Genomic DNA, 14,297 nt, shown 5'->3' with positions numbered 1-14,297 from the left:
CATGCCATAAGACTTCTGAACAATTAATCAAATGGCCACTCAGACTATTTACATTGACACCCCCCCATTTGTTTTTACACTGCTGCTACTCACTGATTATTATCTGTCCATAGTCACTTTACCCCTACCTATATGTACAAATGACCTCGTCAACCTGTACCCTCACACATTGACTCAGTAACGGTACCCCCTATATACAGCCTCATTATTGTTATTTCATTATGTTACTTTTTATAATTTTTTACTTTAGTTTATTTGGTAAAGATTTTCTTAACTCTTTCTTGAACTTCATTGTTAGTTAAGGGCTTGTAAGTAAGCATTTCAAGCATGTGACAAATAAGGCTTGATTTGATTTGATATGGAGATGACTTGTGCCTCAAAGTGTGAGTGGGTTGTTTTAGAATGTGAACTGTACAACAATACGGAGTCTTGCTTTGGTAGCCATTACATTTCCTCTAATTAATTTGTTCTGTCATATCACTCACATTTTAAAATACAATTTATTAGGTACACCTTTCTAGTACTGGGTTGGACCCACTTTTCCTCCAGAACAGCCTTAATTCTTTGGGGAATTCTACAAGGTGTTGGAAGCATTCCACAGGGATGATGGTCCATGCTGACGCGATGGCATCACACAGTTGCTACAGATTGGACGGCGGTACATTCATGCTGTGAACAGCCCGTTCCATCTCATCCCAAAGCTGCCCAATTGGGTTGAGGTCTGTGGACTGTACAGGCCACTCAAGTAAATTGGACTCGCTGTCATTACAGGCGATGTTTTTCCACTCCTTAATTGTCCAGAGTTGGTGATCGTGTGCCCACTGGATGCGCTTCTTCTTGTTTTTAGCTGATAGGATTGGAACCCAGTGTGGTTGTCTGTTGCAATAGCCCATCCATGACAAGGATCGTTGAGATGTGAGTTCTGAGATGCCGCTCTGCACATCAGTTGTACTGCGCCATTATTTGTCTGTTTGCGGCCCGCCTGTTAGCTTGCACGATTGTTGCCATTCTCCTTCGACCTCTCATCAATAAGCTGTTTTCACCCATACGACTGCATGTTTTTTGTGCACCGTTTTCTTTAAACACTGTTGTGCATTAAAACATTCAGGCAGGAATAGAGTACCTCCTGGATAAATGTTGCATTGTCGCACGGAAGCAATGTTCAGGAGTTACTCAAGATTTTCAAGTGAAAGTAACTATCCCAGTTCAATGTCATGTCTTGCAACTACTGTAGTGCAAATGTTGAACAGCGCCACCGGCTGGTAATAAGTCTGTACTACTAACACAGGGAGGTCATGTTGACCAACAGAATCATAAAAGTCTAAGCTTACTTCTGAACATGAATTCATGGTTTGGAATATGGTTTGAAACTTAGCCTCTACCAGACTGGCACTCAATGTAATGGTGGTGAGCTTACAAACAAAGAGGAGCCTAAGTAAAATGTACAAACATTTATTCTTTTTGGGGGGTGACAGAGAGCAGGTCTTGTTTTCTTTAAAAATAAAAACACAAACATCCCAGACATTCACATAGTAAAATAAAAAGTTATGCTATGAATATAAAACATTATTATGTGCACTTTAATGCTAAAACACAACTGGCAAAACGAGACAAACATACAAGACAAAAACGGTTTTAAAAAGCACAACTGCTGGCGACGACACAAATTGATGACAGTCTTCAATTGTGACACACAAAATCTCTACAAAGTGTTTGGTAATATTGTGATGAGGACAAGGCATAATCAGCTGATTGAAGCCCTACACTTTGGTCCATTGTTGACCCCTAAATGTCAAACTATAAGGTAAATTTAGTGTAGTGTGTAGTAAAGGAATATCTTCATCACATTGACTAATACTGTGATGATAGCTGTCTCCTGCAAAGCCTGTACAATACATGTACAAAGTATTGAGACTGTAGTCAGGCCAACTGATTGCATCATCAGAATATTTCACTGATGAAATAACAGCTTGAAAAAATAAATTATATCACATCTCTTGTTGAAAAAGGTTTTTGTTCAAGTCTTTTGGAGTGTTTCACGGAGCACATTCTCTCAATTGTCATTTTGCATTGACCTAAGAAAACGGCACCCATTATCAATGTATTATATATTCTTTAAATATCTATTCATATACAGTTCGGAAGTCATTAAAACTCATTTTTCAACCACTCCACAAATTACTTGTTAACAAACTATAGTTTTGGCAAGTCAGTTAGGACATCTACTTTGTGCATGACACATGCAAACACATGTAAACAAATGTTTACAGACAGAGTATTTCACTTCACTGTCTCACAATTCCAGTAGGTCAGAAGTTTACATACACTAAGTTTGACTGTGCCTTTAAACAACTTGGAAAATTCCAGAAAATTATGTCATGACAACAACGTCAAGGTATTGGAGTGACCATCACAAGGCCCTGACCTCAAACCTATAGAAAAGTTGTGGGCAGAACTGAAAAAGCGTGTGTGAGAAAGGAGGCTTACAAACCTGACTCAGTTACACCAGCTCTGTCTGGACGAATAGGCCAATATTCACCCAACTTATCGTGGGAAGCTTGTGGAAGGCTACCCGAAACGTTTGACCCAAGTTAAACAATTTAATGCCAATGCTACCAAATACTAATTGAGTGTATGTAAACTTCTGACCCACTGGGAATGTGATGAAAGAAATAAAAGCTGAAATAAATAATTCTCTCAACTATTATTCTGACATTTCACATTCTTAAAATAAAGTGGTGATCCTAACTGACCTAAATCTGAGAATTTTTACTAGGATTAAATATCAGGAATTGTGAAAAACTGAGTTTAAATATATTTGGCTAAGGTGTGTGTAAACTTCCGACTTCAACTGTAGGTGTTCCTTTTGTCGAGGTGGGAAAGGGCAGTGTGGAGTGCAAGAGACTGCATCGTCTGTGGATCTGTTTGGTTGGTATGCAAATTGGAGTGGGTCTAGGATTTCTGGGATCATGGTGTTGATGAGAGCCATGACCAGCCTTTCAAAGCACTTAATGGCGACAGACGTGAGTGCTGTGTCAGTAGTCATCTAGGCAGGTTACCTTAGTGTTCTTTTAAAACATGTTGGTATTACAGACTAGGATTAAATATCAGGAATTGTGAAAAACTGAGTTTAAATGTATTGGGCTATGTTGTATGTAAACTTCCGACTTCAACTGTATATTTATCTTTACAAGACACGTATGAGATGGGATGAAGGCTGCAGCTGAGGACAAGGTACTGGTTATTTGTTCAAAACTGCCGTCACAAGCACTCTAAATTGATTGGATCGGCCTCCCCCATGTTTCTTTTTTCTTTCGGTGATCTGATTGGTCAGTGACGTTTGCCATCCAATAGTCCCAGGGCCTGCTCAGTTCCTCTGGTAAAGATGAAATCTTGGATTAAAAACTGCATAAAATACATACAGTAATCATGTTTAACAACAAGACCTCTATTGATGATAAACCCAAGGATAGATCCTCTTTCTTTGAAATGGGAGATGTATTGGGTACTGTGGATTCATTTGAGCGTTAGGAGCTGCGTAGCACAGACTATTTGAAAATGTTTTGTATTCTTTTGCATAACACAAGCGCAATAATTTCACAAAAGCTAGCATTTGTCTGTATCTTTTTCAACATGTTAGAGTTGAACAATCTTCAGTCTGTGTAAAATAGAGAACTGTCTAATGAATGCACTATTTGGTTCAAAGTTCTTCCCCAGCACACTCATGAGAGGTTATTTTTCTTTATTTTCCAGTAGCCAGCGGAAGGTATCCACTTTGGCGTTGTTATAAATTAGTGTCCCTTTATCAGAATATTCTTTGAAAAGGCACTTCATTCCAAGATTCCATCATCAAAATGGTAAGAAAATTTCACATTTCCTTTGGGTTTGTTTTTTTTGTTCCTTTTTTGTTAAAATGTATTTTTCTTTTTTCATTTGTAAAAGAACCCATCTCCACATGAGTGACAGTCATGCATTCCTATTGTGTAGGTTCTGCAGATTGTGAGCAGGCGTAACCTAGCCTAACCATGGCGATCACTGTCTTCTGTTTCGCCTGTTCACCGATCTCCTCAATCTCCTTCCTCGATGGTGAGGACGGTGTCGGGCCTCCGCCTCGTCGGACCGCCACTTGTAGTTAGTACTGCTGAACAGGCTGTAGCTCTGGTGCGTCCTTGAGAATACCCTTTGGGAGTTTGATGCTGAGGAAGAAACAATAGCACTTTGTCAGAAAATGTGGACTGAAAACCAGTAAACAAAGGTATCCTCACTAGAATAAGTCAATTAATCATACTATTGTACTTACGACTCATGCAAGCAATTTTGGGGATGTCCCATCGGCCATCTCCACGGCAACGGATGGTTGGCACATGCCTCTGGATGAAGCCGTCCTTACACTGGTACCTCACCAGAGCATTGATTTCATAGCGTGACCTCTTCCTGCCGAAGGTCTGAGCATTCTGTACCAAAGGGGGCTGATTACAGGCCACTGAGGAGAACACACAGGGGTAGATGGAAGAATGGATGGCTGAATGGATGGCTGAATGGATGGCTGAATAGATTAATGGATGGATGGATGGATGGATTGATTGATGAATGGATGATTTAATAATGTACACAGTCAGTGGATTGAAATAGCTCTCAACAAGGCACTGCATGTTTTACATTGTGTAGTTGTGGTGAACACACTCCCTTTTTTAAAATATGGCAAAAAGTATTGTTTTCAAAGAAAATAATAAAAACAACAACAAAAAACAACTTTGTCTTACCTGTGCCTTTCTTGCAGGTGAAGGTGAGGTGATAATTACAGGGCACATCGTTCCACTGGCCGTCCTCGTGCCAGATCATCACCACACAGTCCTCTCCAGACGAGAAGAAACTGTCCGGTTGGTTGGGGCGCCAGTTTTCATATTGCTGATGGGGGGGGGAAAGAAAGAACAGAAACAAACTATTATGAAAGGATGTCATCATCATCATCATCAGTAGCAGCAGCAGCATCATAATCATCGTCGTCCTCATCAGCATCCACCTCAGCATCATCAGGTTTAGGATTATGTTTATTTCAATATCTTGGTAGATATGGAGAAACATATTTAAAATCTGATGCAATACAATATAAAACACAAGTAAAATATATGATCAGTGTATCATCAATGAATCACAATCACAATAGGATCAGACCAGGGTCTCCGTAAATACAACTTAGAGATTTTCCACTAGCAAGTGTCTCACGTTGTCCTACCCCATACAATACAGAAACACCTACTCTGTCTCTCTAAGAATGACAGCTAACAGCATGCTGACAACACTGCTTATCTCTGGGGTATAATTGGAACAGTAGATATGGTCAGTGATAGTCCAGTCTTAAGCCCCCTCTAGGGCAACGGCAACACAATCAGTACATTCACTATCACAGTAAATCCAAAATATTGCTTACCCCTAACATGACCCACCAGCTCCCCCTTGCTATTGCATGTAAGTGTACCAAGTTAGACTCAATTGATAATAAAGGAACTTGGGCTTTTACCAATAATGTGTAAGATGCATTGTTTGATGCAGCAGGAGGGAGCAACACTGCTGTTGAAAATATAAAACAAATGCCATTGGTTTCACATTTGCAGTCTGTGTTACCAACAGCCTTTCAGTATGTATACTGAACAAAAATATTGCAACAATTTCAAAGATTTTACTGAGTTACAGTTCATATGAAGAAATCAGTAAATTTAAATAAATTCATTAAACCCTAATCTATGGATTTCACATGACTGGGAATACAGATATGCATCTGTTGGACACAGATACCTTAAAAGAAATGGGCCTCACAATGGGACTCAGAATCTCTTCACGATATTTCTGTGCGTTGAAATTGCCATCAATAAAATGCAATTGTGTTTGTCGTCCGTAGATTATGCCTGCCCATACAATAACCCCACCGTCACCATGGGGCACTCTGTTCACAACGTTGACATCAGCAAACCGCTCGCCCACAGGACGCCATACACGTGGTCTGCGGTTGTGAGGCCAGTTGGACATAGTGCCAAATTCTCTAAAACGACATTTCAGGTGGCTTATGGTAGACATTAAATTATCTGGCAACAGCTCTGGTGGACATTCCTGCAGTCAGCATGCCAATTGCACACTCCCTCAAAACTTGAGACACCTGTGTCATTGTGTTGTGTGACAAAACTGCACATTTTAGAGTGGCCATTTATTGTCCCCAGCACAAGGTGCACTTGTGTAATGATCATGATGTTTAATCAGCTTCTTGATATGCCACACCTGTCAGGTGGATGGATTATTTTAGCAAAGGAGAAATGTTAACTAACAGTGATGTAAACAAATGTGTGCATTTGAGAGAAATACGATTTTTGTGTGTATGAAACATTTCTGGGATCTTTTATTTCAGGTTATTAGACATGGGACCAACACTTTGCATGTTGCGTTTATATTTTTGTTCAGTGTAGTTAGGTTGGTGAGGCAATTTCTGAATGTGACAGCTGTATGTGATTCTTAGATTCCCCACACGGGGGCACTATTTTCCTTTTTCCTGTTCAGATCAATACAGACTTTTGACACATCTGTAACTATTATAATGGTCATGTTGTGGCCCTATAGACATCACAACAAAAACATTTTTAAAATAATATTTCTTATTTAAAGACGTGTTTACTTACAAACAAGATCAGGCAAAGAGTTGTAAAATGTACTGTCACTTTGGGTAAGCTAAATACCTTTTAATTTTCTCCCACTTTCAAACTGACTCTCCTACCCCTCTGTCTCTCTGACCACCCTCTTAACCTCTATCCTAACCCCCTCCTCCTCTCTGTCCTCTATCCTTACCCCTCTCCACCCCTCTGTCCTCTATCCTCCACCCCTGTCCTTTATCCTCACCCTCTCCACCTCTCTGTCCTCACCCCATCCACCCCTCTGTCCTCTATCCTCACATCACCCCATCTACCCTGCTGCCTCAGAGACCCCAAAGGATACTGCAAGACCCGCTACACTATGACATAATTGTACAGAGTTTTCTGAGAGAGGCTTCACTTCAAAGGTCAAATAAATCATTCTCTCTACTATTATTCTGACACTTCACATTCTTAAAATAAAGTGGTGATCCTAACTGACCTAAGACAGGGAATTTTTACTAGGATTAAATGTCAGGAAATGTGAAAAACTGAGTTTGAATGTATTTGGCTAAGGTGTATGTAAACTTCTGACTTCAACTGTACATGTAGAGAATATTTTGACACAGAGCGCTTTACATAGAGCTGCTTGGAATGCACTGCAGCATTGATCAGAGCTACCATCTCTCAGCGAGGCTTTTTGTTCAAATAGTCTGTTCAAAGCTCTGACCCCACCCCCCTTCTCCCCATTCCTTCCCTAAGGCCCCATGCAGAGACCCTGTTATTACGGTTAGCAAACACATCAGCTTCCTGCTCAGCTGACTGACTCAACAAACACCCGCTTGGGCAACCCAACAACAGCCCCCTGCATCCTCCACAAAATAATCAAACAGCCTCTTCATCCCCCCCCATCCCCCCCCCACAGTAGGATTTATACATGTCCTGAATTAATTGAGAATCAAGGCTGTGCGTGTTACAGTTGAAGTCGGAAGTTTACATACACCTTAGCCAAATACATATGAACTCAGTTTTTCACAATTCCTGACATTTAATCCTAGTAAAAATTCCATGTCTTAGGTCAGGTAGGATCACCACCTTATTTTAAGAATGTGAAATGTCAGAATAATAGTAGAGAGAATGATTTATTTCAGCTTTTATTTCTAACATCACATTCCCAGAGGATCAGAAGTTTACATACACTCAATTAGTATTTGGTAGCATTGCCTTTAAATTGGGTCAAACATTTCGGGTAGCCTTCCACAAGCTTCCCTCAATAAGTTGGGTGAATTTTGGCCCATTCCTCCTGACAGAGCTGGTATAACTGAGTCCGGCTGGTAGGCCTCCTTGCTCGCACTTGCTTTTTCAGTTCTGCCCACAATTGTTCCATAGGATTGAGGTCAGGGCTTTGTGATGACCACTCCAATACCTTGACTTTGTTGTCCTTAAGCCATTTTGCCACAACTTTGGAAGTATGTTTGGGGTCATTGTCAATTTGGAAGAACCATTTGCGACCAACCTTTAACTTCCTGAATGATGTCTTGAGATGTTGCTTCAAAATATCCACATAATTTAACTTTCTTCCTGATGCCATCTATGTTATGAAGTGCATCAGTCCCTCCTGCAGCAAAGCACCCCCTCAACATGATGCTGCCATTCTGTGCTTCACGGTTGGGATGGTGTTTTTCGGCTTGCAAGCCTCCCTCTTTTTCCTCCAAACATAACGATGGTCATTACGGCCAAACATTTCTATTTTTGTTTCATCTGAACAGAGGACATTTCGCCAAAAAGTACAATCTTTGTCCCCATGTGCAGTTGCAAACCGTAGTCTGGCTTTTTTATGGCGGTCTTGGAGCAGTGGCATCTTCCTTGCTGAGCGGCCTTTCAGGTTATGGCGACATAGGACTCGTTTTTTACTGTGGATATAGATACTTTTGTACCTGTTTCCTCCAGCATCTTCACAAGGTCCTTTGCTGTTGTTCTGGGATTGATTTGCACTTTTCGCACCAAAGTACGTTCATCTCTAGGAGACAGAACCCGTCTCCTTCCTGAGCGGTACAGCGGCTGCGTGGTCCCATGGTGTTTATACTTGTGTACTATTGTTTTTACAGATGAACGTGGTACCTTCAGGCTTTTGGAAATTGCTCCCAAGGATGAACCAGACTTGGGGAGGTCTACAATTTATTTTCTGAGGTCTTGGCTGATTTCTTTGGATTTTCCCATGATGTCAAGCAAAGAGGCACTGAGTTTGAAGGTAAGCCTTGAAATACATCCACAGGTACACCTCCAATTGACTCAAATTATGTCAATTAGCCTATCAGAAGCTTCTAAAGCCATGACATCATTTTCTGGAATTTTCCAAGCTTTTTAAAAGCACAGTCAACTTAGTGTATGTAAACTTCTGACCCACTGGAATTATGATACAGTGAATTATAAGTGAAATAATCTGTCTGTTAACAATTGTTGGAAAAATGACTTGTGTCATGCACACAGTAGATGTCCTAACCGACTTGCCAAAACTATAGTTTGTTAATAAGAAATTTGTGGAGTGGTTGAAAAATAAGTTTTAATCACGCCAACCTAAGTGTATGTAAACTTCTGACTTCAACTGTATATGTACACTACTGTTCAAAAGTTTGTTGCCACTTACAAATGTCCTTGTTTCTGAAAGAAAAGCACATTCTTCCATTAAAATAACATAAAATTGATCAGAAATACCGTGTAGACATATTAATGTTATAAATCACTATTGTACCTGGAAACGGCTGATTTTAATGGTATATCTACATAGGCATACAGAGGCCCATTATCAGCAACAATGAAGAGGTGACTCAGGGATGCTGGCCTTCTAGGCAGAGCTCCTCTGTACAGTGTCTGTTCTTTTGCCCATGTTAATATTTTATTTTTATTGGCCAGTCTGAGATATGCATTTTTCTTTGCAACTCTGCCTAGAAGGCCATCATCCTGGAGTTGCCTCTTCACTGTTGACGTTGAGACTGGTGTTTCTCAAACTATACACTATAATGTACTTGTCCTCTTGCTCAGTTGTGCACCGGAGCCTCCCACTTCTCTTTCTATTCTGGTTAGAACCAGTTTGCACTGTTCTGTGAAGGGAGTAGTACACAGCGTTGTACGAGATCTTCAGTTTCTTGGCAATTTCTCGCATGGAATAGCCTTCATTTCTCAGAACAAGAATAGACTGACAGGTTTCAGAAGAAAGTTCTTTGTTTCTGGCCATTTTGAGCCTGTAATCGAACCCACAAATGCTGATGTTCCAGATACTCAACTAGTCTAAAGGCCAGTTTTATTGCCTCTTTAATCAGAACAACAGTTTTCAGCTGTGCAAACATAATTGCAAAAGGGTTTTCTAATGATCAATTAGCCTTTTAAAATTATAAACTTGGATTAGCTAACACATCGTGCCATTGGAACACATGAGTGATGGTTGCTGATAATGGGCCTCTGTACACCTACGTAGATATTCCATAAAAAAATCAGCCGTTTCGAGCTACAATAGTCATTTACAACATTAACAATGTCTACACTGTATTTCTGATCAATTTAATGTTATTTTAATGGCAAAATAATGTGCTTTTCTTTCAAAAACAAGGACATTTCTAAGTGACCCCAAACTTTTGAAATGTAGTGTACGTCTAATATGTTTTTTTTCTTCTTCTGTCCAGCTTCTTATGCAAGAGATGATTTAATACCAGTTCTGTTAATACACTCTCTGCTCCCAGATAAAGCCGAGATACATTAAAGCTGACCACCCACCCAGGCCCACTACCCCCCCCCTCTCCTTCTCTCTATCTGCTGCCGTGCACAGGTGTTGCCCATCTGTGTGTCTGGCTGCTGGTTGGTGGCCCTTCCACCGGGTGCCTGCTGTTCTTCCTGCGGAGAGGGAAGAGGGGGGGAGGCCTGTACCTGTCTGTGCCTGTCAGCTCCTCTCTATTCCGCATCACTGACACCTTCATTCCTATCTCTCCCAGCTGAGAAGGGATCCTGCTGCAAACGGACACATCTTATCTCCTGCTCCCCAGGCACTCTCTGTCCTTCCCCCTTCCACCCTCCCCCTCTCCCCTGGTGATGGTTGGCTCTTATCTTTGAAGTGAAGAGTTCATCAGTATAACGTAGCTGAAAGTAGTAATTAACCACTTTCCTGTTTAGTGAGGGGAATCTGCAGTAAGTTTAAACAACCATAAACAAACACACTTCCACTTGTGCAGACGCATAACGCTACATACTGAGGCAAACCTAGTGGCTCTTTTTTTATTATTGTTAAAGTTTGTGAATGACAGAGATTGTTGTCAATGAGTGGCACCCAATCTCACTGGACATGTAGTGTAGCGTGACACCAAGCCAGTGCGCTCGTCCAACAGGGTGTTGAGGACAAAGTAGTGTACGTCATGAGAAAGTGACCACAGTGAGTTTATTTTTTCACTACTTCAGGATCATTTTTTAAAATGTAACCTTTCTTTAACTAGGCAAGTCAGTTGAGAACAAATTCTTATTCACAATGACGGCGTACGCCGGACAATCCCGGACAATGCTGGGCCAATTGTACGCCACCCTATGGGACTCCCAATCACGGCCGGTTGTGATAAAGCCTGGATTCGAACCAGGGTGTCTGTAGTGATGCTGAATTGCAGTGCCTTAGACCACTGCGCCACTCAGGTGATGGCCACCCAGATGATGGTGTCAGCAACATATTTAACAGGATTCAACACTGTTTATTGAGGCTAAAAAGTGTGAGAATCCCTTCTTACCATGGGCATGCTGTCGGTCCAGCGGAAGTCATTATCATACATCTTATCGTTCAGGCCGATCCATTGGTAGTCCTGTCCAAGACCTGGCGTGCATGGCACAATGAAACACAGGAGGTCAATGAATTGATTCCACTGCCTTATTAGGTGTCTTTCAGTCCCTCCATAAACAGGGAGAGGCGTTTTTAAATACATGCATCACTCTTCCTGTTCCAACTGCCTGCCTGCATTCTCTCTCTCTCTCAGTTGTGACGTTTGTCGTCTACTCTGCTGGCGCTGCCAACCAGCCAGAAAACTACTTTAGTCATCCACTATGCCTCTTTAACTATTGCTCCACAGCCCATATACACTGATGAGATGAGCAAATACTGACTTTAAGGCGAGCATCATGGGGATGCATGTGTTGGGAATCCCCTGGTGTTTCTGGAAATCCGTTCCAGATGTAGGATAATCCTACTATTGGCTGCTACCCTGCAGGGGTTGTGCCTTAAGAGGTATACTGTCTTTGACATGCCATAGAAGTAACTTACAGATTGTTCATACTGTGTTATTGAGCATTCTTCTCTGCAAGAGTGTCTGTCTGCTTGCCTGTCTGGTAATGCAAATGCTTTGAACTATTAGTTGGTTGTGTCTTGTGTGCAACTAATAGTGTTGTTTGCGTGTCGTGTACGTGCATGTGTGACATCACACTTACGGTTGACAAACTGCTGCTCATCATGGGAGAGAATGCTGGTGAGGTGTGCCCCCTGTACCCGACACTCCTTCTCCGCTGTATCCCAGTTCCTCCTCTGGGGGATGTACTTGTAGCAGTGTCCGTGGAACTTATGCCAGCCGTAGTCACATGTCTGAGTGTCTGAGAGAGAGAGAGAGAGAGAGAGAGAGAGAGAGAGAGAGAGAGAGGTAATATGATTAATAGATATAAAGGTTACACATATTCCAATAACCTTTCACTATTATTTCACTGAAAAATAGAATCTGCCCTAAGAATGTCCAATCTGTTCAACACCTGTAGGAGCCTGGTCCTATCTGCATGTTTATCTTTGTTTGTTACTAATCCTCCAGTGCATAACAAATAGATTAAGGAGATATTTGGGAGAAAGACAGAGAGCAGGGTACTGTGTGTCTGGCCTTGCTGCTATCTCGGACACACTAATTAGAGCTCTCGCTCGCTCTCTCTCACTGTATTTCTCTCTCAGGGTCAGGATATGGCTGCTGCCTCCTTTACCCCCCAGCACCACTAAACGAGTGGGGAGGTCAAACAAAGAAAGACACTTAGGGTCTACAACAGCAGGAGTGTCACACTAACATCCTGGATAGCTACGTGTACTGTCTACTGGATCTTCCCCAAATCAATTTAAGGTTATTATTCTTATGATAACTAATTAAAAGTGAAATACTGTAAGACTACGATTTTGGAATGTATTTTATATAGCTCTGCAAGGTGAATAGTTACAGGGGTTGGCAGGTCACATTCTGCATTTACTGCAGATATGGATAATTATGTTGGAAAACCCCTGACCTGGTACCAATTAATATTAAATAATATAGTTGAGCATCAGCTGGCAATTCCTACAGCAGTTACTGTAATTGGAACCAAGCCAAGGGTTTCCCAACGTAAGAATCTAAGTATGAAGCATTACACATTATTCAGCTATCAATCCCCTTAGTTTCTAATAGACACACAGGAAGAATAACATCTCCTAACCTCGTTACATAAGGGCTGCATTTACACAGGCAGCCCAATTCTGATATTTTTTTTTTTACTTATTAGTCATTTGGTCAGCTCTGAAAAAGATCTGATGTGATTGGTCCCAAAAATATTTGTGGAAAAAAATATCAGAATTGGATTGCCTGTGTAAGCACAGCCCTTTGGTAGCCTACACTAGTGGTTATCGATGTATCTTTTTTCAATATCAGATTTCATTAACCATTTTGATTGTAACCCTGTCATGATGCAATCGTGTGTGTGTGTGTTGTGTGTACTACTGTGACACGTATATTTACTATTTTCACTCTCTCTCTTGTCGTGGTTACTCCCTCAATACAGTTGTACAACCCGTTTGGATTAATCGTGGCCTTTTCTCTTTTTGTCCACTCTTACTGTTTCTCCTCTGGCACGAGACCCTTAGAAAACAGCTGGGTCTTAGCACACAGGATCTGCAGAGAAGCTATAGACTCAAATAAGATGCTATGAGTTGGTCTGGATGACATCCTTAGTCATTACACCCGTCAATGTCAACGAGTGTCCCGACCCAGGTTCTGTTGAACAAATCCAGTAATGTCTACTGATTCCTTTCACATTCCCTGCTTAAGGCCAGTGAATGATTGCATCATTGTTGAGCTGATTAAGACTTGCACACCTGTACTGGTAAATTCCTTTACAACTTGACTGGGTGGGTATCAACCAAATGTCTGATTTATTTATTAGGCCATTGTGTTTCCAGTCATGTGGAATTTGTAGAGACTGTAGCCCCTGGCAATGTGTTTAGTAACACTACCATATATCTTAATAGTATGAGTGCCTGAGGCTGACACTAAGGCCGGTAAAATGTGGATGTCCTGAAGACATAAATAAAGATGTTTATGACTCAGAGACTGTCTGTGAGTGGAAGCAGCAGGTGTTATGGAGAAGGCACTGAACAGAGCTGTACTGTGAGGTGACCATCACATTTCTACTCTTACGCCAGTGTTTTAATGACTCAGTCTCATCGTCTCACTGTATTTCCCAAGGGCTCAGGTAACTGATCACATATTAAGATAGATCACAAACACTATCTGGAGATATGTCACTTTTCTCCAACAATGCCAAATGTCTTTCCTCTGTTATCCTGTTGAGGACAGACGTTCCGCTAGCGGAACCCCTAGCCAACAGCCAATGGCATCGCACGGCGTGAAATACAAAACCAACTAAAATACCACA

The 14,297-nt window shown here is 41.3% G+C and overlaps 1 protein-coding gene across 1 annotated transcript in view; it reads right to left on the bottom strand.

Annotated features, from left to right (window-relative positions):
- Positions 1 to 2,749: 2,749 nt before the first annotated feature.
- LOC106580143 (versican core protein) overlaps positions 2,750 to 14,297 on the bottom strand; it is a 59,754-nt gene continuing 48,206 nt past the window's right edge. The window contains exons 10-14 of the mRNA XM_045704210.1: positions 12,072 to 12,230; positions 11,381 to 11,463; positions 4,764 to 4,908; positions 4,301 to 4,483; positions 2,750 to 4,196 (exon numbers count right to left, since the gene is read on the bottom strand). Coding sequence (XP_045560166.1) covers positions 4,033 to 4,196; positions 4,301 to 4,483; positions 4,764 to 4,908; positions 11,381 to 11,463; positions 12,072 to 12,230 — 734 coding nt within the window. The 3' untranslated portion in view covers positions 2,750 to 4,032. The remainder of the gene's footprint in view (positions 4,197 to 4,300; positions 4,484 to 4,763; positions 4,909 to 11,380; positions 11,464 to 12,071; positions 12,231 to 14,297) is intronic.

The sequence above is a fragment of the Salmo salar genome, chromosome ssa20 (genome assembly GCF_905237065.1).
Source record: "Salmo salar chromosome ssa20, Ssal_v3.1, whole genome shotgun sequence".
In the NCBI taxonomy this organism is placed as follows: Eukaryota; Metazoa; Chordata; class Actinopteri; order Salmoniformes; family Salmonidae; genus Salmo; species Salmo salar.
Note: the sequence above shows the minus strand (reverse complement) of the source record. Positions and strands in the feature narration are given on the sequence as shown.